The 26,958-nt window shown below is 38.0% G+C and overlaps 1 protein-coding gene across 5 annotated transcripts in view; it reads left to right on the top strand.

The window, feature by feature from the left end:
- Positions 1-26,958, top strand: part of Tsga10 (testis specific 10) — a 103,861-nt gene that overhangs the window by 35,968 nt on the left and 40,935 nt on the right. For all 5 annotated transcript variants that reach the window (XM_041655740.1, XM_041655736.1, XM_041655737.1 and 2 more), the window contains 6 exons: positions 2,633-2,803; positions 2,889-2,966; positions 3,892-4,043; positions 17,907-18,022; positions 21,687-21,841; positions 25,143-25,198. In XM_041655740.1, the coding sequence (XP_041511674.1) occupies positions 2,633-2,803; positions 2,889-2,966; positions 3,892-4,043; positions 17,907-18,022; positions 21,687-21,841; positions 25,143-25,198 (728 nt within the window). The remainder of the gene's footprint in view (positions 1-2,632; positions 2,804-2,888; positions 2,967-3,891; positions 4,044-17,906; positions 18,023-21,686; positions 21,842-25,142; positions 25,199-26,958) is intronic.

The raw sequence follows: 26,958 nt of genomic DNA on the forward strand, positions 1-26,958 counted from the left end.
AGATTATCCTGAAGAAGTAGTGTGTGGCAAAGGAAGAAGGCAGGAAATAGCAGAGGTAGATAGACTACTTTAGGTTGGGGTAGGCTGAATGTGTCAGTGGAGCAAGGGGCAGTGAAGGCTTGGAAAGTAGATTGGACTGAGGCAGGAGTTTGCACCCTATTCCATAAATGTTCTTCTTGCTTCTTCAGCTTTGAAGACTGTGGGGTCTTTGGCAGCTATTCAGTTCTGTCTCAGCCACTGGCAATGCATATAGAGTGTATTACAGTAAACTTCATGGACTCTGAAATTTGAATGTTATATTGTTTATCATTATGAAAAATTGTCCTGATTTTATCTCTGATCGTTTAAAAATATGAAAAATATTCTTAGCTTATAGATCTACAAAACAAGAAAGGAGGTTGGTTTTAACCTGTGAATGAGTGCTATATAGTTAGTTAACTTTTGACCTTGGATAGTGTCTTAGGGTTTCTATTGCTGTTAAGAGACATCATGATCATGGCAACTCTTATAAAGTAAAACATTTTAAAGCTTTTTATTGATTCTTTGTGCATTTCACATCATACATTCCAATCCTATTCATCTCCCCATTCCCTCGCTTCCACCCTGTGACCTTGCAACCTCCCCCTCAATACAAAATTTAAAAGTAAAACCCAAAACCAAAACAAACAAACAAACAAACCAACAAAACAAAACAAAATTTCAGTGTGGAAGCTATAGAGTGGCCCAGTGAGTCACACAGTATACCCAAAGGAAAACATTTAATTGGACTGGCTTAAATTTCAGAGGTTTAGTCCATTATCATCATGGTGGGAAGCATGGTGGTGTGCAGAGGCATGGTGCTGGAGAAGGAGCTGAGGGTTCTACATCCTGATCTACAGATAACAGGAAGTGAACTGGGTACCGTAGTGAGTGTGACTTGACCAAAGGAGACCTCAAAACCTGCCACCACTGGGACACACTTCCTTCAACAAGGCCACACACACACACCAGCAAAGCCACAACTCCTAATAAGGCCACTCCCTTTGGGGGTCATTGTCTTTCAAACTACTACAGATGGCTCAGTGAACCTGACTAGGATTTACACGTTTGATTTTTAAGCAGTGGACAATTTATTATTTATTGAAGGCAGGAAATTATAACCAAAGTAGTCTTTCTTGAAAAACAATTTTTATCTTGCGGCAAATCTCATAGATCTTCTATATTAGCATAATAATTTTTCCTTCAAGAGAATTAGAGGAAGAAGAAACTGTGGATTCCTTAGAAAAATGTTATCATGGTCCGTGCATGAAGCAAAGGTGATATCAGTGGAAATAAATATAGGAACAGATGCCAGATAAACTAAGAAAGATTTGAGAAGATTTGATTTGGGGGAGAAGAAACAAATGGAAACATTTGAAATTTTATCTTAAATGACAGAGAATTGGGGAATAAAAAGAGGAGAAATAAGCCATTGATGGTTTGAGGGAAAGTTATGGATTTGGTTTAGGAAGGTGGAGTAAGATGGTAGACATTCAGATAGTAACTGCTACCTAGAACATTTAGAACCGAATTAGGAAGAGAGGCAGGCACTGATTATGCAGCTTTAAAGATCATCTTAAATGTTATTTGAGCCTTCAGAATGAATGAGTTATATAAATGAGAAGGCACTAAATAGAACAGAAAAATCAAGATGGAATCTTCAAGAGGCAGGGAAGAACATTTGAAAGATAAAGAAACCAAAGCCACAAAGGGAGAATGGGGGTCTAGGAAGAAAGGTCCTGAACCAGTATGGTTGCTGTCAGAAAATTAAGGGGAATGGGAACTACGAAAAATCCATCACAGTTGGCAGGCTTCTTAGCTCAGGTTTTGTAGTGGTGGTGGCTGAGACTGCCTAAAAACAAAAACGAAGAGCCTACAAAGTAAGAAAAGACACAGCATGGTAGATGGGGCAGTAGGATTAGATGATAGGTTGTCAAGCTAATACATGATGAAGGTGATGGGGGCTTGCTGGGAACCAGGGTGGGAAGAGCCAGAGGAAGAGGCACTGCTCAAGGTGAGAGGATATAATTATCATTAATTAGGAAGATTTTAGAAAACTCTTTAAGAAATGTGGTGAAGGCTAATCTGTAGATATTGAGAAACTATATCTTTTTCTGAAACTGGGGACCAGCTGTGTAGATAATGATCAAAACTTAGAGTCAGGAAGCAAAGTGGATATGAAATCATTTATAGATATGCAACAGATCTGAGGCCTCAGGACTGGTTAACAAGTGTTCAGAGACCATGTTGGGCTGTAAGGACTGGTGGAACTTTGTGTCAGGGTAAAAATACCCTAGACAATAGCATATATAAAGATATAGCAAATATAAAGATAAGCACTGTGAAATTTTCATTAGACAAGTATTTCACCTGAGTTGTGCCGAATTCAAATAGAATATACAAAGTCTTTTTTCTTAGCTACACCCCCACAAATATATACTTATATATTTGCTTGCACTTATTTATAAACTCTTAAAAATAAAAATTCATCCATTTCCTTATTTTCTTGCTGCTTGCATATTATTTCAGGTTTCAATTTTAGTTGAGTGGTTATAAGACACTTTATGTATAATTTAAAGTTTTCTTTTTTAAGTTTTATGTATTTTTATCATAGGCACAGGAAGAAATTGCTCGACTTCGAAGAGAAATGATGAAAAGCTGTAAGTCTCCTAAGTCAACCACAGCACATGCTATTCTTCGTCGGGTAGAGACGGAAAGAGATGTAGCCTTCACTGATTTGCGGAGAATGACCACAGAGCGAGACAGTCTGAGAGAAAGGCTAAAGGTGTGCAGTTGTTTTGTCTGTCCATAGGTATAACACAAGTGTGGTGACACTGAAAGTCCTTTGTTGTGTTTTGTGTTTTGAACAGATTGCTCAAGAGACAGCTTTTAATGAGAAGGCTCACTTGGAACAAAGGATAGAGGAGCTGGAGTGTACAGTTCATAACGTAAAACAAAACCTCGTTGGCTCTACCCATAGTTTCTCCTTTTCTCTTCTTTCTGTCTTAGGAAGAATTCTTTTATTTTTCTAAGATTGTGTTTGTAGTCCTAAAATACTTAAGGTGGTGTATATGATGTGTTATTCATAATCCTATGTTACCTTTGCACTTCATTATTTCCTCTGGAAACACGAGTGCAGCTTTTTATTTTTGTTTGTTTGTTTGAAAAGAAGTTTTGTTTTTATTGTTAAGATGTAGCCTCAGGATTTTAAATTATTAGACTATTTTTTTGGAGGGAGTGGACTACAAGGACTTACTATATAGCCCAGGTCGGCTTTGAACCCATGGTTCTGCTGCTTCACCTCCTGAGTGTTGGCATTATAGTACCACTACACTTTATCTAAAATTTCAATTTTTCTCATCTCCGTGTTCTGTTAAAGATAATATTGCCAAATATGAGTATATCAAGCATTGGCCAGATACACGTTAGCAGTGTTCCAGGTACATAAACAGTGAAGGTCTGAATGTATGGATAAATTCATTTGAGGTATTTTCTTATAATAAGTAAAAAACAAACAAGAGAAAAAGAATTTTATTTTTATAATCCTGCTGTATATGTAATGTATTAATTTTGAATAACAAATAAATGTTTTTTACAAATTCAGTATGTATATAGTCAAATTGAACCAGATTGAGAAAGGTAGACTGATAATACTGAGACAGGTAGGCATTATAGAAAGCTATATAGTGGCTTGTTTTTATCCTATTATATAACACCTTATAAAACCTTCTACAGTGTCAGGTCTGCTCCAGTTGATCATCTCGTTGTGTAAATAATTTTTTCACAAACTGCAGTTTGTAGGAGGGTCTCCTCTGCTAAGACCAACAAAGCTACGGAGTGGTAGGAGTTAACTTTGTCATTCTACTTGTGTAGCTTGATGATGAACGTATGGAACAGATGTCAAATATGACTTTGATGAAGGAGACCATAACCACTGTGGAAAAAGAAATGAAATCATTAGCAAGAAAGGCAATGGATACCGAAAGTGAACTTGGCAGACAAAAAGCAGAGAATAATTCCTTGAGGTAAAAGCTACATTGGTGTTAAACAACTGACAGTTTGCTGTACTTAATTGCTCTGCTTTATAGCACATTTCGTAATGAAATTTAATTATCTGTTACTTCTAGTTTATGAAAAGACTGATAGGATGCAGTTGTAGAAACCTCAGCAATGTAATGAGTGTCCCCCAAATCACTCAACCAGGAAACACGCATACACTCATTTTAATCTTATATTTGCAACATGTATCAAGTTTAATAAAGCAGTTTTTATATAGCCTTCTGAGAACTGAGACATTTTTTTTTGTTTGTTTGTTTTTGTTTTTTGAGACAGGATTTCTCTTTGGCTTTGGAGCCTGTCCTGGAACTAGCTCTGTAGACCAGGCTGGTCTCGAACTCACAGAGATCCGCCTGCCTCTGCCTCCCGAGTGCTGGGATTAAAGGCGTGCGCCACCATCGCCCTCTGAGAACTGAGATATTTAACTTCAGGTATATAACTTTAAATTCTGTTCCCAGGTCTGAACAATTCATGAAAGCCCAGACTGGAAAGCTTAGGGAAAGGATGGTTCTAACACAGGACGAAGTTGATTAGCTCTTTCGTCACACGGGTCTAGTGGCAGAGGCCACTAAAGCAGTGTGTAGGCAGGAAGTCACCTCTACATTTGAGGTTCTACGTTACTATTTGTTGATGTGAAACAAAGCTACTCAAGTTTCAGTAGAGTTGAATTTCTCTTTTTCTGTAGACATGAAAAATGTTAATTGATGTGACTGTGAAATATATTATCCAGTAACAGATAATAATTGGGCCACATATGAGTTCCCAGAGTCTTTCCTTGATCTTCCCAGGGCCAGTGGTGCAGAGTAGGAACCACTTGTCAGTCAGACATTTACTCAAACTCCCTTTTCCTTGGAAACCTTTTTCTTTCTTCTAAGACTATTGTTAAGCTTACATGAAAATAATACCAAAACAAGAAAACAATAAAAAAAAAACCCTGAGAAAATAAAAACCAGTAACAAAAAGGTTAAAAATCATCTATAACTCCATGACCCATGGAAAAAGATTAGTGTAGAACTGCTTCCAGCCAGAAAGCAGCCCGTGTGTATGTAGCACTTAAGTGTCCTGTGCAGCTGAGCCTAGCCTGTGGCCGTTTACATCTGGCCTTTTTAATTTCATCACCTAGGATTTCCGTGTTGCTAGAAAATATTTGTCTTAGGTAACATTTTATGTCTTGTAGTATTCTAATGGAGAGATGTGTGTTAATCTGGGGTATAGTGGGTGTGTTTTGTTCCTGTGGTGCAGGATCTTGCTCTGCTCTGCTTCTAGAGGGCAGCAGGGCAGCGTGTGCACCCTGCCTAGCAGTTTTAGGGGATTTTTTTTTTTTGGATGTATGCTTATTTGGGAACTTTTATTGATGTGTAACTGAAACATATATACTAAAATTTTATATGTTAAGGTTGAAAAATTTGACCTTTAAAACCATCACTACAATCAAGATTCTGCCCTTATTATGCACTCTAAGTTCCCTCTTGCCCTTCTGTAATTTTCATACACTCTGCTGATTATATGAATTGATTTTATTTCAGGCATATAGGTATTTGGACTTTCTAAAAATTTAAACCAATGAAATTGTATTGTATATGTTGTTTAATCAGGCTCCTTTCCCTCAGTGTAGTTATTCTGAGGTTTGTTCTTTATGTATTACACATGTCGTGTGTAATTTATACTCTGACTGCTGAGCTGTATTCTATCGTGTGGGTGTACACATTGACAGTTGCACTGTTTCCAGTTTGGGGCCATAATAAATAAAGCCACTAAGCTCTTCCCTATATAAATCTTTGTGTGGATATATGTTTTTATTTCTCGGATCAATATCTAGGAATAAATGGCTGAGCCATATGATACATTTTCCTTTCAGGGAAACCACTGAAGTCTTTTTCAGTGTGGCTGTAGTACTGTGCATTTACTCCAGCAGTGCTGAGTTTTTCAGTAGTTACATACCTCACTGACATTTGATATGCAGTTCATTTTTAACACCAGCTATTATTTTGTTGTGTGGTTCTGTTTTAAATTTTTACAAAGGCTTTTTAAGCTTTATTGTAGAATAATTGTTGGCTAAAATTATATTTAAAGAATACAGTGTAATATTTTGATACATAGACATTGTGAAATGATACTTGGCTGATGGTGAGTAGGTAAGTACTTTATGTTGACACTTTGGTGATTCTTTTATGGCTATCTGTTTCTTTCTTGTCTTTGTGAGCCATTGATTTTCTATACTGAGGCTTCAGTCCCATTATCTTTTGTACGTTGGTTCTTTGTGGTTATCGTGAGGTTTACTACTGCATTTTATAGTTTTGGCAGTCTTTTCAACTGATAGTATCATTCACATGGAAGTGCAGATATCTGTTAAAGATAAATATACTTCAGGCGCATTTGCGCAATGGTGGCTTTGCTAGATCATTTTGGTAGCTGTATCTTTCAGTGTTTGAAACACTTTTAACAAACTATACTCATAGATCAATGCCTTGCTTAGTCATCTTCAGCGAAACTTCCCCCTGCAGCAGATGGGTACAAATATAGAAACCCACAGCCAGACATTGTGCAGAGAGTGAGACCTTGGAACACTCATCCCTAAATGGGATGTCTCCATCAATCCCTCCCCTCAGAGTTCAGGGAACCATGAAGGAGAGGAGGTGGAGAGAATATAAGAGTCAGAGGGGATGGAGGACACCAAGAAAACATGGCCCTCTAAATCAACATAAGCAAAACTCATGTGAATGCAACAGAGACTGTCTTTTTTTTTTTTAATTGATTTTATGGAGCTAAACATTTTTCTCTGTTTCCTTCTTCTGAGACTCTCCCCTCCCTTTCATCTCTCTCCCATGGTCCCCATGCTCCCAATTTACTCAGGGGATCTTGTCCCTTTCTACTTCCCATGTAGATTAGATCCACATATGTCTCTCTTAGGGTCCTCATTGTTGTCTAGGTTCTCTGGGATTATGATTTGTAGGCTATTTTTTCATTGCTTTATGTTTAAAAACCACTTATGAGTGAGTACATAAGATAATTTTCTTTTTGGGTCTGGGTTATCTCACTTAATATGATGTTTCTAGTTCCATCCGTTTGCCTGCAAATTTTAGGATTTCCTCTGAGGGAGAAGGCCTGAGCCAGGACCTCTGCAGGTCTGGGCACACCTGAATATGGGGCTGTCTTTTGTGTGTATATTATGACTTCCAGTTTAGTGTTTTTATGGCATTCTTGAATGCAAATGATTTTTGTGCCTTTTGGGGGGGCTCTTTTCCTTCTGTTGGTTTGTCTTGACCAGCTTTGATGTGACAGTTTTTGTTTTATCACACATTATTTAATTTGGTCATATTTTTAATACTACCTCTTAAAGTCTGTTCTTTTTTAATGAGAGACAGAAAGAGAGTAGATGTGAATAGGGATGAAGGTGGGGAGGAACTGGGAGGGAAGGGTTTAAAAACATGAAATAAAAAAACACAAAAAATACATAAATAAAATGGTAGCTATTCTTATAGAAGCGAGATGGTATTGCAGTTTTGATGTGTAACATCATGCCTGGTTTTGATAAAAGACTTTTGAAGTTCATATCTAGATGTTTATATTTTCCCTGAAAGTGGGGAGTTTTAGTCAGTGTTTCTTCAAGTGTTTGCCTCTTCTCTTTACCCCTGCAGAGTGAGATTAGCTCTGCTGAGGGCTCTGTAGTCCTCCGTCCCTCCTCACTTTTTTTCTTCTCTAGCAGTATTTCTAAACGTCATGTCTTGGAGTTCACAGGGAGTTTCTTTTTTTTTAAATTTATTTATTTATTAAAGATTTCTGTCTCTTCCCTGCCACCGCCTCCCATTTCCCCCCCCTCCCCCAATTGAGTCCCCCCACCCCCTCATCCCGAAAAGCAATCAGGGTTCCCTGTCCTGTGGGAAGTCCAAGGAACTCCCACCTCCATCCAGGTCTAGTAAGTTGAGCATCCAAACTGCCTAGGCTCCCACAAAGCCAGTGCGTGCAGTAGGATCAGAAACACATTGCCATTGTTCTTGGGTTCTCAGTAGTCCTCATTGTCCGCTATGTTCAGAGAGTCCGGTTTTATCCCATGCTTTATCAGACCTAGGCCAGCTGGCCTTGGTGAGTTCCCGATAGAACATCCCCATTGTCTCAGTGTGTGGGTGCACCCCTCACGGTCCTGAGTTCCTTGCTCGTGCTCTCTCTCCTTCTGCTCCTGATTTGGACCTTGAGATTTCAGTCCTGTGCTCCAATGTGGGTCTCTGTCTCTGTCTCCTTTCATCGCTTGCTGAAGGTTAATATTCAGGAGGATGCCTATATGTTTTTCTTTGGGTTCTCCTTATTTAGCTTCTCTAGGATCACTAATTATAGGCTCAATGTCCTTGGTTTATGGCTAGAAACCAAATATGAGTGAGTACATCCCATGTTCCTCTTTTTGGGTCTGGCTTACCTCACTCAGGATAGTGTTTTCTATTTCCATCCATTTGCATGCAAAATTCAAGAAGTCCTTGTTTTTTATTGCTGAGTAGTACTCTAATATGTATATATTCCATACTTTCTTCATCCATTCTTCCATTGAAGGGCATCTAGGTTGTTTCCAGGTTCTGGCTATCACAAACAATGCTGCTATGAACATCGTAGAGCATATACTTTTGTTGTATGATAAGGCCTCTCTTGGGTATATTCCCAAGAGTGGTATTGCTGGGTCCAGGGATAAGTTGATCCCGAATTTCCTGAGAAACCGCCATACTGCTTTCCAAAGTGGTTGCACAAGTTTGCATTCCCACCAGCAATGGATGAGTGTACCCCTTTCTCCACAACCTCTCCAACAAAGGCTATCATTGGTGTTTTTTATTTTAGCCATTCTGACAGGTGTAAGATGGTATCTTAAAGTTGTCTTGATTTGCATTTCCCTGATCGCTAAGGAAGTTGAGCATGACCTTAAGTGTCTTTTGGCCATTTGAAGTTCTTCTGTTGAGAATTTTCTGTTCAGATCAATGCCCCATTTTATAATTGGGTTGGTTAGCCTTTTACAGTCTAGTTTCTTGAGATCTTTATATATTTTGGAGATCAGACCTTTGTCAGTTGCGGGGTTGGTGAAGATCTTCTCCCAGTTAGTGGGTTGCCTTTGTGTCTTAGCGACAGTGTCCTTTGCTTTACAGAAGCTTCTCAGTCTCAGGAGGTCCCATTTATTCAATGAGGTCCTTAATGTCTGTGCTGCTGGGGTTATATGTAAGAAGTGGTCTCCTGTGCCCATCTGTTGTAGGGTATTTCCCACTTTCTCTTCTATCAGGTTCAGTGTGTTCGGACTGATATTGAGGTCTTTAATCCATTTGGACTTGAGTTTTGTGCATGGTGATAGATATGGATCTATTTTCATTCTTCTACAGGTTGACATCCAGTTTTGCCAGCACAATTTGTTGAAGATGCTCTCTTTTTTCCATTGTATACTTTTAGCTCCTTTATCGAAAATCAGGTGTTCATAGGTTTGTGGGTTAATGTCAGGGTCTTCTATTCGATTCCATTGGTCGACTTCTCTGTTTTTATGCCAATACCAAGCTGTTTTCAATACTGTAGCTCTGTAGTAGAGTTTGAAGTCAGGGATGGTAATGCCTCACAGGGAGTTTCTTCTGCCTGTCACATTTGTTGCTAGTGCTATTCCATTTTTAATCTTGATTATTTCTGTTTTTAAGCCCAGAATTTCTTTTGGGTTTCTTTTAATAATTTTAATCTATCTTAGAAATTTTTATTTGTATATTGTTTTCCTGATTTTATTAACATGTCTATGTTCTCTTATAACTTAGTTTAATGTCTTATCATTTATTTTAAATTTTTGGTCATACACCTTCTAGATTTATGTTTTTTGGGGATTGTGTCAAGTTTTTATGGTTTTTCATGGTTCTTGCTTTGTGTTGATGGCTGCATATTTGATGGCTGAGTTTTAATAGGGAAGCATTTTCATATAGTGGAGGGTATAGTATCAAGTTCACACACTGGTGAAAGCTCAGAAGCTTAGTCTTCATGTGTGTCAGTTGGGGTCGGTGTCAGCACAGTCTGTGAGTCCTCAGCAGCCATGGCTGTGGATGTCTGTGATGGTGAGGGCTATTGCAGTTCTGCTTGTTTACCTTTGTATCCTAGAAGAGACTATGAATGAGGCATCTATCCTAACACTAGGGTAGTATATGTGGGCACTCATGGAATAGCCCCAGAAATAATCAAAGATGGATATGTTTGCTGCAGCTATGGTAGTGACATTTGTGGAATGTCTGGGGGACTCAGTGTAGAAGTCACACATGTGTAGGATGAGAGTGACTCTAGAGCTTAGGGCAGAGTTAGAGCTAACGTTGATGGTATACAAGATATCTGGGCCTGGGGTTTGTGGAGCAGTGGTAGAGCTATAGCACATAGTATAGGCATACACATAACACATAGTGACAGGCCCAGGGTAGTGTTAGCCTGTGGAAGTGCTGTTTCTGTTGTCTGAGCTGTGAGCATGCACTTATGGCTCTGTGGTTTGAAGCACATGTAGATTTTGGAGGAGTGTTCACACAGTCCAAGAGCAGCAGCACAACAATGACTCCTTTTTGAGGGTAAGGCCAAAGCAGCTTCTCTCAATTTAGCTGGTCTGTGGTGGGATTGATGGTGGCTATCTTCATGGTGAAAGATGCCAATTTCTCATGCAGAACAGAAAATTCACATTGGCACAAGAGTGTGTATAGTTCTATGTCATTTTAGCACATAAATATTTGATGTCAGTCACCATATTCAAGATAAAGAATCATTCCATTTCTACAAAGTACTTTCTTCTGTACTTTGCAGTTATACCTCATTTTCTTACCCCCAAATACTTTACATCGACACTTACTAATCTATTTTATAATTAAAAACTTTTAAGCCAAATAAATTTTGAAATGGTATAAACTTATACTGTTTCAAGAATGTTATCAAGCTAATCATATGGATATATGTAAAGTGCCACGTCTGTTCAGTGCTCTGTCGTACAGTGTGGGAGCTGGGAACTAGACTGGAGATTTAGAAATCTATGCACCCAAAGAGAGAAACAAGAATGCCAAGAATGACAACCTTTTTGTGCTCCAGGAAAGCTTATATAGGGATCATTAACTGATAGCCACACCCCAGCTCTTGGGATTTCCAGCTGTAAAATCCACCAGAATTCACTCCCCTGTCATCAGGAACTTGTAAGGGTCTCATGCTCAGAACAGCTGCAGGCACAGGAAAACAAGTTGTTTTGCTTGGTTCACTTAGGCAGGCAAAGTCAAGGGGCCAGTGGTATACAGCCCCCAACAAAGTTTTTGAGACGAGTTTAAAAAGGTCAGAATACTGTGTAAATTCATCTACAATCCATTATTGGAACTACAGTGTGCTGTTCAGAGAGACTCTGGGTGGTTCTTTCTCTGTTGTGTTGTGACCTGTATAGACTTTCAGAACCTTGAGGAGAAGCGGGACACCAGAAACTGGAAATAGTGTTTCTGACCTTTGCAGCTGTGTCTGTGAACTTCATCCTGGGCTGTGCTTTTCTGGAGCCTTTCCAGAAGACCTTCTACAGAAATAAGACGTGGGAAACCTTCTAGAGAATGACTTCTGTAGGTAAAAAAAATGTGAAGACCAGAATATTGAAGATGGCTACAGAAGTCCTAGGTGATAAATAAGAAGTTGAGTGGTAGAGGAAACCTTGTCAAGTGTGTCCTGTGTGGTACAAAGTGGGTAGCCAGAACATTGAAGATGACTACAAAAATCCCATCAGAAGTCAGGCAGTAGAGATACTTTGAAAATGAGTGAAGCAACCATCTGTGAAGATTCTAGACTGTGTTTTGAACAAGAAAACATGCATGCGAAATCAGTCCCCCCCACTCTGTGTGTGTGTCCTCATTTGTCATTCATCCCCTTCAGAACTCATACAGACAACAAAGAATATGATTATGAGGAAAATGGAGGAAAATGTGGTTGTGATGACAAATCTTGGTTGTCAGCATGAAGCACCTGGGAAGAGGGAGCCTCAATTGAAGACTTGCTTTTATTAGACTGACCTGTGATCTTGTCTGTAGGGCATTGTCGAGATTGCTGGCTGGTAAGGGAGGGCCCAGCCCATAGTGGGTGGTACTCTCTCGGGACAGCTTAGCTTAGTCTTATGGTGCTGACTAGACCACAGGAAACAAGCCAGTAGACAGGGTTACTTCATGGTTTCTGCTTAAAGCTTCTGCTTTGAGTTTCTGCCCTGACTTTTCTTAATGATGGATTGTAACCTGGAAATAAAGCCAGTTGAGCCCTTTCTGCCCCAAGTTGCATTCGATCCTGATGTTTATCACAGCAACAAAAACCAAGCTAGAATTCGGGAAAACTCTAACTTATTTCCATTTCTTCCAGAAGCAAAGAAAGTGTACACATTGAAGATATTCTATAAAGGTAAGAAATGTCATAAAGTCTTCGGTTTCCTAAATTCTCTTAGAAATCTCTAGGAACTCATGCTGGAGAGAATCCTTGTGAATATAAGCCATATCGGAAAGGCTTCAGCCACTTAACTACTCAGCTCCATGAAAATACTCACACTGGAACAAAACCTTCTACATGAAATCAGTGCGGGAGAAATTTTAGTTTTCTATAAAAAACATGCATGAATGTACGGAGAAACCTCATGAATGAAAAAGAAAAACAAACAAGAAACCCAACCCACCATCAACAACAAAAACTGCAGGAAAACCTTCTGGTGTTTTTTTTTCCTTCAGATACACAAAAGAATTCTCAAAGAAGAGAAACACATATGTAAGCACTATGGGACAGCTTCAATCATTCTAGTACTGTTTAAATGCACAAAAAGCTCACATTGAAGAGAAACCATGTGTGTAAGAAAGCCTCAAGGACTCCAGTTACCTTAAAAAAAAATAAGACTCATACCTACAGCAAGTGGGACAGCTACACAGTCCTGACAATTCTAGCACACACAAAAATGTAGTGGATAGGACTTGTTTCCGTTCAGATTGTAGGAAAGCCTCAAATTAGTTTAACTGAGATACAAAAGTACAATATGGAGAGAATGTTCTTAAAGACATGAAGTCTTAATTAGCACACATAAAAAACCATACTTGGTCAAAATCTTGTGCATGCAAGATATCACAAATGTTTATAGATTGGTAGGTGTTAGGGCTTATGTTGACTTAATAAATTAGTGGTTATAGATTTTCCACCAATAACCAGGGATTCTCTAGTACTGAGTAGTTATCTAGGTTTCCAGTACTAGAGGAGGTTTCCCTCTTAGTGTGTCTTAAGTCCAATTAGAGTTGATGGTTACTGCCAAGTTATGTGTGCCACTCCTGGACCCTTTAGGTTATTGTGCCAAGGTAGTTGTTGTGGTTCATATGCAGCATAGACAGGTAGGACTATTGGTTGCTTCTCTCCTTTGGAAGCTTGCTTGGTGCTTTTTGGTACCATGAAATTTAGGAGGGAACATTTTGGTTGCTTTCAGTTGGGGGCTATAAAAGTAAGGTAGAACATTTTCATTTACTGTAATTATGTTTCAGTTCTCTTATTTATTTTTATTTTTGTTTTCTCCCTCTGTTGTCATTTCTGTGTTGTAGAATATTATTTTAAGGTGTGTTACTTTTTGTTTATGCTCTGGAACATTTCTTTAATGATACAAAGATATGTTTGATTAAATAAAATTCACCTGCGGTTCAGAGGCTGAGTCAGCAACTAGTTGACAGGAAGTAGTAGGGAGAAGCTGGGTGGAGAAGGATTTATAAAGAGGGGTGAGCGAAAGCAGGAGGACTTCTTAGGAGATGCTAGGGGGCGAGTCTGGTGAGCTGCTTGCTATGCAGCCTCTTTGGGAAGCAGGATTCTATTGCAACCTTTGAATCTTGAGTTCTTTAATGGGACAGAGATTTAGATAAGTTTTCTTAGTAGTTTTTAAAGAGTTGGTGCCCAAGGGAACAGAATTTCTTCAGGCTGTGGCTCTTGCGGCCTAGCCGCTGCTGGTAGTGGCGGAGCTGCAGTTGCTGACTAGGATAACCGTGGTTTAAAAAGCAGACAGTTAACAAATAGGACAGCACTTGTGAATGGGTTACTTGACATTTTAAAAATTCCATTTTGATGTACACTTGTGTGTGCTATTTTCAGTGATTTCTCTAGGTGTTACTTGTCACAGTTAACATTTTGAATAAAATGAAGAAATATGGCTCTCTGTGAATTTTTTTTACTTGAAAATTTCATACATGCATATAATACATAGGAATCTTATTCAATCCCACTCCTTTCGGCTCCCTCCCCAATATATCTCCCTTCAAGTTTTATGTTCTCCGTATATATAAATATAGGTATAGGTATCGGTATCTACTAGACAAGAGCTACTCATTTGCACATGACTGTGGGGTTAATCGCTGAGGGCATGAACAACCTGCCAATGACTTCCCTTTGGAAAAAAAAAGTGATTCTCCCTCTCATATCAGCAGTCAGCTGCCAGTAAATCTTTGGCTAGGAGTGTGGCCTTGGGAGTCCCTCACACCTCTGTGTTGGAATTTGTAACTAGCTTGGTCATGTGCAGGTAATCATAGTTGTTGAGTTCATGTGTTCAACACTTATATCCCGAGGACAGCATTTTGCAGTACTCATCTTCACCCTCTGCCTCTTACATTCTTCTTGCCCTCCCTTTCATGATTGTTCCTGAGCACTCAAAGTCTCTTATTTTCAGCACTTTGAGCAGGTATGAGTCTTTGCATTAACAACTACCTCCTGAAGCAAAAAGCTTCTCTGCCCAAGGTTGAGAACAGTATGGTTAAAAACCTATGGGTAAAAACAAATATTTAGAAGACGGTTTGACAACATGGCCATTTAGAAAGACAGCACCAAGAGGTTCCTCCCTTGGGCATACTACTTTCTAGGCATGGATTTGGACCATGTTTATAGTACCAAACATGAAATTCTCTTCTGTGAAGTAGATCTCAAATCCAATCAAGACAACAGCTGGTTACCCCATAAACAGCCTTGCCACTATTGTACCATTGTGTACATCTTGCCTAGTTGGTCAGATTTGTAGCATGCAGAGTCCAGGATGTGTAAGACCATTGATGTCATCCCCCCCACCCCTGCATAGCAACTTTTGGCACTGTGAAAGCTACCTAGCAGGGAGACAAGTTGATTCCTCTGTGTCCTGCAATTAAAGTATTTGGTGTCTTTAATAGTAGAGTCTTACTGCCTAGGTTAAGGCGGTCTACCAAAAGTAGTGGCAATAGCCTGTATTGTTTGGGGTGTTATACTTAACACTGAGGATTTTTATTTAATAACCCATGTTTTCTAGAGCATGTCTGTTTATATGGGGTACATTTGTTCAAATTTCTTTGTTGTGATATTATTTTTTAAAATTAAGATTCGTTTATGTTTATGAGTTTTATCTGCGTGTATGCATATGTACCACATGTGTATCTGGTTTCCATGGAGCTCAAAAGAGGGCATCAGATGAATGGAATTGGAATTATGGATGGATTTGAACCATTTCTAGATTCTGGGAACTGAACTTGAGCCCCTGCAAGAGCAGCAAGTGTTTCTACCTCTCAAGTCCCTGTTGTTATAGTCTTAGTTAGCTCACACGCCAGTGAGATTTTATAATACTTAGTTTTGGTTAATCTGCCCCACCTCTCCTTTCATTCCTTTGAAGTCCTTTTTCTTTTACCTACTTATAATTGCCATAATAGATTCAGATGAACGCTTCTTTATTCTAAGAGTTCTTTTATTAGCTATCATTCCTTTGAATATTGCTTTTATTTTCTCCCTTTGATTTTATTTAGGTAAATAACAGACCTTCTCAATTCCATCTTTATGCCTCTTCCTCTGTCAGTTTTCTACCTTCTTACCTGTGGCCTTGATAAAGGTGATTTTTTTTTCTGGTCTGTTTGTTCCATTTTGCTAGTTGTCTTTTTAGCTTTATCTGTTAACTTACCCATTGAACTTTGTTTTTTTTTTTAAAAGTTTCAATATTAGTTTAATATTGTGATTTTATTTTAAAAGCTGTTTTTCTTTTGACTTTGTGTTGTATATATGTATTTAAATACATCTGTTTTTAGGTTTCCATTCAATAGTGCTATACTTTGAAATTTGGGGATATATAATTCAGTTTTTATATTTTAACCTCTTTTTAAATTTGTATTGCTTCTAATATAACTTACAATTTGAAATGGGGGATCATTTTCAATAGAACTGTTTCTGAGTTTAGTTCTTGCCTGGGTTGAGAATGTTGTCTCTAGAGAAGTTTCATCAGTATCGCATTTATGTGTTCAATCTGGAACCAACTTTGACTTTTATATTCTTTTAATACTAAGAATTCTACAAGGTAAAATTCCCTGAGCCTTTTAACAACTGATAATTCTTCTAGACTGACCTTCCAATGGTGGCTCAGTGGCCTTATGTGGATTATTTTAGTTTATTCTTTATGAGGAAGGTATCTTGTGGCATCCTTCCTTTTCTAGGCTACTGAGGCAGACAGACCCAACATTAGTGTAAGTCTCAAGGCTTTGATTATATGCTAGGAGATATCCCTTACAAATTATTGCACATTTTGTCATACATTTAAAGTGTCTTTACCAGGTGATGATGCTGCATGCCTTTTATTCCAGCACTTGGGAGGCAGAGGCAGATGTATCCCTTAGTTTGAGGCCAGCCTGGTCTACAGAGCAAGTTCTAAGACAACCTGATCTATACTGAGAAAACCTGTCTTGTAAAACCAAAATAAATAAATAAAAGTGACGTCACACTTTATATTCAATATACCTAAGTGTGATTTTGGTCAAAGGACTTTCATATTTCTAGAAATGGAAATCTGTTTACTTACTTGTGGGCTGTGAGCTTCCTGAGGGTATGATCAGGGCCAATTTAATTCGCATTGCTTCTTCAGCTCCTAGTGCTTATACACACCAAACAGTAAATGTTTGTGGAGGGAATATGCTGTTCGTGAGAGATTTAATTGTAAAAGTGAAAACTAGAATAAACCTAAAAATCTAATAGCAAGGAACTAGTGTATCTGCTTAAAAGTAAGAGATTATCACTCATGTAATACTTTTTTAGCCAGAAAATCATGATCTAGACAGCTGCATCATAAGATTTAAAGATATTAAATATTAAGTATAGGTAAAAATATGATTCAGTTTAACTTTAAAGTATGATAACCTCTAAAATGTGCATAGCAAAATAAAATAAAAAAACTAGAGAGAGAGAGAGAGAGAAAGAGAAAGAGAGAGAGAGAGAATATGAAGTTGTGTGGAAACCAGAGGTCTGCACTGGGAGCCCATCAGTTTAGAGATCCAGTATTTCTCTTTCTGAATCTTGAGTTCACTGACTGGGTAGGCTGTCTGACTAGTGAGTTCCAGGAATCTGCCTTTCCATACCCTCTCCCAAACCCAGGCCTGGAATTAAAAATACATGCCCCTTAGCCGGGCGATGGTGGCGCATGCCTTTAATCCCAGCACTCGGGAGGCAGAGGTAGGCGGATCTCTGTGAGTTCGAGACCAGCCTGGTCTATAGAGCTAGTTCCAGGACAGGCTCCAAAGCCACAGAGAAACCCTATCTCGAAAAACAAACAAACAAACAAACAAAAAAAACAAAAATACATGCCCCTTGTCCAGCTTTTTCATTGGGTACTGGGGATCTGAACTCAAGTGCTCATGTATGCATGGTGGGCTTTTTACTGACCGAGCTATCTTTCTAACTCTTCTCCTTATTTTGTAAACTTTCTGTATTGTAGTTTTATAATGACAATATTAAAAGGGAAAACATATTAGTGTCCTTAAAAGCTTTTAGATTTAGATATACTAAGAGTTGATAAAACATAAAAATTCCAGAATTAGTTTTTATTATTAAAATATTTTCAGACTTTTATATGAAAACACAGAAAAAGATCTTTCTGATACTCAGCGACACCTTGCTAAGAAAAAATATGAGCTACAGCTTACTCAGGAGAAAATTATGTGCTTGGATGAAAAAATTGGTAAGTTTATTTTTCTATCATTGCCTTTTATTTTTCTTAAGTTTTGTAGAAAGATATATTTTTCTTTCCTTTAGTTATAAATACATTTATGAAGAGGCTGTTAGCCTTAAGTGTATGATTATGATTAATTGAAAATGCATTTTTATTTGACTGCAGCATTTTTTAAGTTTAGATTTAGAACTGCAAATACTTAGTTATGACTTGAATTTTATAGTGAAGAGTTGAAGCAGCAGCCCCTTTCTTTATGATAATTACTTGTAATCTAATACTGTTTGTATAACATGGCAACTTACTCAGAGCAGTTGAAAGAAATTGTAATGTATATGTATTTCCACTTTGCATAGAAAACATTCATATATTATATTAGTTATATAAGTAATAGTGTCTGAGTTTGCAAAATAAGTTCAGTTTGATAAAAATTCCCATTTATGTTGACATGCTCACATCTTATTCCTCTTAGAAGCAACAGACAAATTTTGTCATATGGAAGACTAAAGATAAGGACGTTTTTTTAGTTTTGGAATTCTCAGGAAAATTAGTTTTTCCCAGAGAAGAACACATTAATTGGTTATCCAATACCACAGCCCTGAAAACATACATAACAAGTAATACTATATGGTCTGAGCAGGTTGTATTTAAATATTTATACACATATATGTATGTAACAGCAATTAAAGAAAGAGAAGCCATGAATTTGAAACAGAACAAAGGGCTACATGGGAAAGGTTGAGGGGAAGAAAGGAAAATAGGGATGATGTAACTATAATTTCAAAAGTAAAAAAATTACTTAAACCCCCCTTCTAATGTTTAGTAATTGTTAACATGAGTAACTAGGTAGATAGAATTGCTACTGATTGAGACAAGAAAGATTCAAAGAGAAATCTGAAAGATAATATAATAAGATCCCATATATACACAGTGTTTTAAAACCATGAAGTAACCTTGGGGGTGGTGCATTGACAGAGAATAACGAGAGGAGAATTCAAGAGAGAGTAAGAAGAAATAAAAGAAGTGGGGAGAAAACCAAGAAGTTAACCTGGAAGGCAGGAAGGAAAGGTATTTTAAAGTAGAGGGTATGATCTCTTGTCAGATACTTTTGGAAAATGAAATAATATAGGTCTAAAAATTATCAATAAACATTAGCACTGGCAGTCTGCTAACAGTGACCCAAAATATCTTGGAGTATTAATTGTGGAAAAGGAGTGAGTCTAGGAATGAATGAGAACTCAATAAAAGTGGGAAAGAACAGAAAAGTCTCTTGAGACTTTTGTATATATGTGCATTATATGTATATACTTTATGTACATAAAATATGTGCTTATTAAATATTATACACACACACATATATATATCACATTTGTACCAAGAAGTAGGTTCAGAATCCCTGAAGCTAGGGCCTAGGAAAGCAACAGAGACTCATTTGTATTGGAAATGCCAGGATTGTAGGATGACCACCCATTGGCCAGTGGCCATTGTGAAGTGAAACCAAGCTATTGTGACAGACGGGGGAGTGCATATGCCTACGCATAAACACACACACACACACGGACACATGTGCATATGAACATATATAAACATGCTTATATGCATATATATGTTTTATTTAAATATTTTAATTAGTATAAACTCACACTAGAAAGGCTACAAAATAAAGAGTTGGACTAGACTCTTGGGACATTTGGTATTGGAAAAGCAATTGGTGTGCTGTTCCCTGGAGAAGGATATTTTTTCTGAGAATTCTAAATGTTAGAAGTAATTTAATCTTCCACAAGCCTAACAAAAATTGACCTGGTCTTCAAAGAGGAGGAAGATGTGATCATGTCAATTTACATAGGACATTTTATCCAAGTGATTTTCTTTGTAATCCTAAGCAATTAAAAGATAGCAAAAATTTAGCATGGTAGTCCTTATCTGCAATCCCAGCACTTAGGAGGTTGAAGTAGGAGGATCATGAGTTCTAGGCCAGTCTGGGCTACATAACAAGTTCCAAGCCTGTCTGGTCTATGCCATGAGATCCTGTCTCAAAAAATCCAAACAAACAATACAGCAGAATACAGTACTTAATAGATTTTTAAAGAAACAGATGTTTGTATTCTTTTCCTTTTGTTGTGCTAAAGTACCCTATCAAAATGAACTTAAGGGAAGAAGGATTATTTCAGTTTACAGTTCAAAGTAGTTTATCCTAATAACAGAAAAGTCAAGACAGCAGGAGTTTAAAGTAGCTAGTCACATGTTTGCAACCAGAAGAAAAAACATACATGTGTGCTGCTCAGCTTGCTTTCTCTACTTTTTATATACAGTCCAGGACCTCCTGCCTAGAGGATGTTCCCACCTCCAACTAAGAACTGTCTTCCACATCATTTAGTATAATCAAGATAATCCATATAGGCATGCCAAATTCTGTCATTTTGACATCATCATGATAACTAGATAATAAATAGATTGATTGGTTTTCAGTGGAAATATACACAGATATAAAAACAAAAACGGGTGTTGCCTGAGAGGCATCCTACCTCTGAGAAAGACCATGACATTTTTAAGTACTCTATGATGTGATGAGATGGTATTATCATCACTTAAGTGCTGCTATGGGATGGCTCTGGACAGGAATAACTGTAGGTGCTGTCTTAGAAGTCTGGGCTAGCAGAGCTCTCCTTGCAGACCTTTAGAAGAGTGGTCTAAAACTCTGGCATATGACATAGTCTCCTAGAAGCTAAGAAAGATCATTGGAGCCAGACTTACTGAAGATTTATGCCAAGTAATTCTATGATCCTAAAGCATCTACACTCTAGACCAAAGTTCTCACCCAATGTGGATTAGAACACTGTGGGGTGGAGGGCACAGTGTGCTTGTCAAAAATACAAGTTGCTGTGCCCGCTATCAGAATTTTTGATTCAATAAGACCATAGAAAGCCTAAAAATTGGTGTTTCCTAGGTGGTTCTGACAGAGTTATGTGAAAAACCACAGTTTAAAAAATGCTGCTTCATACGAATTCATTATTCATGCCTTCAGTGCCTGTCAGAGTGCTCACAAAAAGGATACCTTAGATGATTGTCCTCCTTAGGAATTTTAGAAAAATAAGAATCAAATTATTAGGAGACAATTAACTCTAAAGCTGATTTAATTGAATATTTGATTAAAATTTTTTTTGTCAACTTTACATTCAACAGTCATTTTAGGCTAGTTGGGAAGTGTTTTTTGTTTGTTTGTTTGTTTTTTCTTTTTTAAGGTACCTGGAGGGACAGCCATGGGTGCTGGGAACCGAACTCTTATATTTTTTTGGTTGTGAGCCTAGCCTTTAACGGCTGAGCCATCCCTCCAGGCCTAGATGGGAAGTTAATGGAGAAAATCCATAGGTTGTTTTGATATTCTACCTGTCTCATTTGTTCCCTTCTTGTGCTCTCTACCACATAGATCAGTCTAATTAGATGCTGGCATAGAGCTTTCCTTTGTTATCATTCCAGTCGTGCTTTTACATTTATGGGCATTTAGAACTTTGTGATTCACTATGGTTTATAATCACAAAAAAAAAAGCATCTTATTTGGGTTATGATACTTTTAAGTGATTGAAAAACATAAAACAACTAGTTAGAAAATATTTCAATCTGATGAACTGGAAAAAGATTTTATCTTGATTTAAACAACACCTTTATGATTATTTAGATAATTTTACGAGGCAAAGTATTGCACAGCGAGAAGAAATCAGCATTCTTGGTGCAACCCTCAATGATCTGGCTAAAGAAAAGGAATGCCTACAAGCATGTTTGGATAAAAAGTCTGAAAATATTGCATCCCTTGGAGAGAGTTTGGCAATGAAAGTATGTTCTGAGAACTGGTAGACAAGATATGCTTAAATGAAATGTTTAAATATTAAGCTGTGGGTTAATTGACTCTGAAGAAAAGAGTAGGATTTGCTCAGATTTTCCTACAAAGTCAAAACTTTAAAATATGATGTTGAAATATCTTAACCCAGTTTTAGGAAGTATGCATGCAAATATTCTAGCTAATCTTTAAAACTTACTTTTCTATCATGAATTAGTGATTCGTCTAAATTGAAATAGAGTAGTAAGAATGATGTTTTTCTTTCAAACATTCTATCACCTTGGAGAGCCATATGTTCATTTCATTAAAACTGCTTTTGTGGTTATAAGTTAGGAACACACTGTTTTTGTTTTTTGAGACAGGTCTCACTGTGTAACCCTGGCTGGTCTGGAACTCAGTATGTAGATCAAGCTGGCCTCAAACTCCCAGAGATCTGTTTGCCTCTGCCTCCCACATGCTGGGGTTAAAGGTGTGTGCCACCAGCCCAGCTTGTTTAAGGTATTTTGAGGGGCACATGTTTTATGCCATTGTCAGTCTTTAGGAGAAAGTAGGCTGTGTGCTGCCTGTTCATAAAGTTGGGTGATAATTCTACCTATGTGGTTTTTTTCTCATTAAACAACAACAGAAGATTTCACAAGGAAGACAGAAAGATAAAAAAATCCCTTTTTAGCTGATAAGCTGATTGTGAAGTCAAGTCTAGTCTGGTTTTTTAAGCAAAGATTGTATCATTGGAGTAAGTTTTTTTTCCTATTCTAAGGGAACTAATTCATTAATATATCCATCTGTCCATCCAGTCTTTCAACAAGTATTTATTGACATGTACTAGGCGGTATAGTAAAAACTGAGGGTGAATGTGGAGTTAGAGAGGAAGATCCTACTATGAGTATAAGCACCATAGGGACATAGGCATCCTGTGTTATTGGAGTTTGGCAGAAGCACATCTGATTCAGCCCGGGGGTTGGGCCAGGGGAGGAGGAAGGTCTAGGAAGCCTTACAGGGAGTGACGTGCCTTAAGTTTTCCTGAAATATGACTAGAAATAAGCCAGAGAAGGACTAGGGGAAGAGGACAGTGGGAGCGTTGATAGATGGGCAGAGCAACTAACACTAGAGTCCACAGACTCTCGTGGGAGAATTTCAGGACCGTTCCAGAGACTTTGTAGCTAGAGACTAGGTTACAAGGAGCTATGTATGGCCAGAGAAACAGCCAGTCACAAAGATATGTGAGATGTTGGCTGTGGACTCTGGTTATCGCTATAATAAATGTGAGTGAGAGGTTACAACTGGGTCTTTATTTTATAAGGAACATTCTGGCAATCATGAATCTGCATTACAGATGGACTGTAGGGAACTGAGACTAGAGACAGACTGATAAAAAGGTAAATGGTGAGACCTGCCTGGAGATGCTGCAGCGCCGTGAGGAAAATGCATTATTCAGGAAGTGAGACTGAGAGCTTGTGCTTGTGCCCATCAGTAGTCCTGTGCACAAGGAGAAACACAAGAATAGAGCATGCTGGGCAGAGTGACTCTTCACTGCTGAGCTGGAGCTGTCCTGTGGACGCGTAAATGTAGGCTTGGAGAGAAAATTGAAGTTAGATTTCGATTCACGAGTACGATTGAAGGCATGGAAGGAAATTGTGTATACATGCATATGTACATATATGTGTGTGTTTACTGAAAAAGGATCTTATGATTTTTAGGCACAATTTTGATTGTCCTTATTATATTTGAAACAATAAACATGGTTTCCTTTTAAAGCACATTTAGGCATAATTTTTGCCTCTTTTAGAATCTCATTTTTTGTGCCATATACACTATTTCAAATTCCTCTCATTCTGTGAACTGCATTATGGTTCCTTTACAAGGACAACTAAGATGCACATTCATTTCAAAATGAAGAAATTTAAGGTTTTATGAAACATAAAACCCTGTTTTTCGAGACAGGGTTTCTCTGTGGCTTTGGACCTTGTCCTTGTAGACCAGGCTGGCCTCAAACTCACCAAATGTTCCATTTTAAGTAGTGTGTGTGTGTGTGTGTGTGTGTGTGTGCGCGCGTGTGCGCGTGCACGCATGCACGTGTGCATGTGTTTTCTTCCATAAGTTTGTTCTTTGGGGGATGAACTGTTTTTGTTAATGGATGTTTTAATCGTATTTTGGCCAAATATATTTGGTCATATTGTCACATATAGACCCTTCCCCATTCTATTAAAGGTCAGAAGCTGAAAATACTCTAGTGGGGCACACAAATAAAGGAAGATAATGCATGCTTACTTTGAGTTAGGTGTGCTAGTAACATGAAATGCAATATGTCGAAATCTATTTCCATCTTCAATGATTCTACAATTTTAATTTTTCACAACAGCTCTGAAATACTGGGACAGGTGTTTGAAATTAATACTGCTAATATAAATAATATACTCAGTTATTTTTTCTAAGAAATAAACTTAGTTGTCTACAGTTCTGTATGTAGGATTGAGGCTAGGGAAGAACACACCAACTGGTTATCCAATGCCAAATATCAGCCTTGAAAACATACATGCACATAACATGAGACTTAGCAGTTAGTATTTATATGTTTAGGAATATATGTGTGCATGCATACATATACATGTATGTGGCAACAAATAATTAGAGTCCATGAATTTGAAAGAGAGCCATGAAACAGTTTGGAGGGAGGAAAGGGAAGGGAAAATGACACTATTATTTCTCAAAAATAAAATAATTATAAAAGAAACAAATTTAATTACATATTATTCACTTTCCCAAGTTTTATGACATGAGAAACATATGGAAGTAAATTAGTACTGTCTAGTGTGTAATATTGTATTGCCAAACAATGGTGATTATGGGAGTCTTATATAGCTGGATGATTATGTAATTTTTTTTTTTTTTTTTTTGGTTTTTCGAGACAGGGTTTCTCTGTGGTTTGGGAGCCTGTCCTGGAACTAGCTCTGTAGACCAGGCTGGTCTCGAACTCACAGAGATCCGCCTGCCTCTGCCTCCCAAGTGCTGGGATTATAGGCGTGCGCCACCACCGCCCGGCGACATAAATTTTTTAACACAGTATTAGTTACATGATCTCATATCAATACACCAGAATATCCTTTCCTTTAATGAATTTACTTTAACCAGTACAAATGTGCACACTGATTATAAGCTTTAAAGTGTAGAGAAGAATATGGCATAAATTTTTAATACCAAATGAAAATCACGGGAGGGGGATAATTTCTTTTTATTAATTAAGCGTTGGTAGAAATGATTTTTAAATAAGTTTAACTTAATATTTGTATTAATTTCAAGGAAAAGACCATTTCAGGCATGAAGAATATCATTGCTGAGATGGAACAGGCATCAAGGTAAATCATTAAAAATACTCGAGCATATACTGGAAGCAAATACTATTTATGTCTGAAAATTGAGGGACTTATCTGATATATCAGTACCTCTGAGTTTAGTAGGGTCTTAGGATGGCATGGGGAGTAAAGGAGAGGATTATGTTCAAGAGAAATAAAGAGAAAGGCTTCTGACACAGGAATAATGGTAAAGAACCATGGTCTGTGTTCAAAAGCTTTTTTGAACTACCAGTAGGTGAGTGTTGTTGGGACCTCAACTATAAGAGAAGTGAAGGAGGGACTGGATAAATGGTTCAGCTGTTCCAGGCACATTCTGCTCTTATAGAGGACCCAAGTTCAGTTCCCAGCACCCGTATGGTGGTCCACACTCTTCTGACCTGCAGCAGGCATGCATGTGGTACATGTACACACATACAGGCAAAACATTCATACTCCGGAAATGAAATCAGTCTTGGGGGAAAAGGAGTAAAGGAAGAGAAGCCAAACATGTGAGAAGGCCTATACAATACACAGGTGAGTATTGATTTTCATCCTTTGGGAAGTAAAGACTATTAAAATGCTTTAATTTTTAAGGTAGTTTTCACTGAATTATCCAGAATGAAGAGGTAGTAAATTTTTAGAAGCGGTATGGGGGAACAGAAGGAATGAGGTCTTTATAATGAGGGACTTGAGGGAAATGTCAGGTTTCCAGGTCTCCTTGCATATGACAGGAGGAGTGTTCAGGGAAGATGACTTTAGCTCTAAATTTAAAGAGCCCATGAGACCTTGTAGACGTGTCTGGAAAGGATGAGTCTGAGATGCTAACAAGGGGCTAATCCTGGAGACAATGATCCTGCAGTTTACATGGTGCTGGGAGCCATATTAGGCAGGGTTCTCTAGATGAACAGAACCGAACAGAGGTTGTAGCAGCCTGAGCCAGCGTTGGCCTAGAGCTCCTGAGAGAACTGCTGGTGTTCATTCTACATTCAGTGACCAAAGAAGTTGAAGTCTATGACAGCAGCAGCAGCAGCTGTGGCTGCCCACATACAGGAAAAGGGGTGGGGGCGAGAATGGGGGCCAGACAACACTTTTTTCCTGGAAGAGCTGTTTAGAGGGTGCTGCCCACTTTGAGGAAGGCTCTCCTTCAGTCAGTTAAGCTTCTCTGGAAACACTATCACAGACGTGCCCAGAATATGTTTCCTAGGGTGTTTAAGTGTTATCAAGTTGATAAGACCAGCTGTCACAACTCCGCTCTTTACCAACTTGACACACAATCACATCTAATGTCTTTCTTAAATTTTAGATGAAGACTGTAACAAGGCCATAAGTCCAGGTGATATGATATAACTATCCCATGTCTAACGGAAAATGCACTAATTCTTTTTCCAGAAAAATGGCAGAGTCCCTTGAGAAATGCTTACTTTTTAAGTAACTCACAACTTAAGTTTGATAGTATAGATATAATGACACTTAAGTTCTGAAAGCAACTCAATGTATTACATGCTAAAGCTATAAGACAGGAAAGAAAAACAGATCTGCTTAATATATATGTATACACATACACACAACAACAACAAAACACCCAGGAAATATGTATAATTACAGTTCTGATTTCTGTATCTAGTACTATGGCAGAAGCTAATAACTGATAAAGTACTATTCATTCTGCATTTCCTCCACCTTAAAAAAAAACCCTCAGCAAATCTGGGGCTTTTTATTTTGGGGGCATGACCCAAACTTTCACTACTGAAGGACCTGTGGTTTTGGCCATCCTACCTAGGTTG

This window comes from Microtus oregoni, unplaced genomic scaffold, assembly GCF_018167655.1.
Source record: "Microtus oregoni isolate MIOR12 unplaced genomic scaffold, Mior012 000007F_ref0000211, whole genome shotgun sequence".
In the NCBI taxonomy this organism is placed as follows: domain Eukaryota; kingdom Metazoa; phylum Chordata; class Mammalia; order Rodentia; family Cricetidae; genus Microtus; species Microtus oregoni.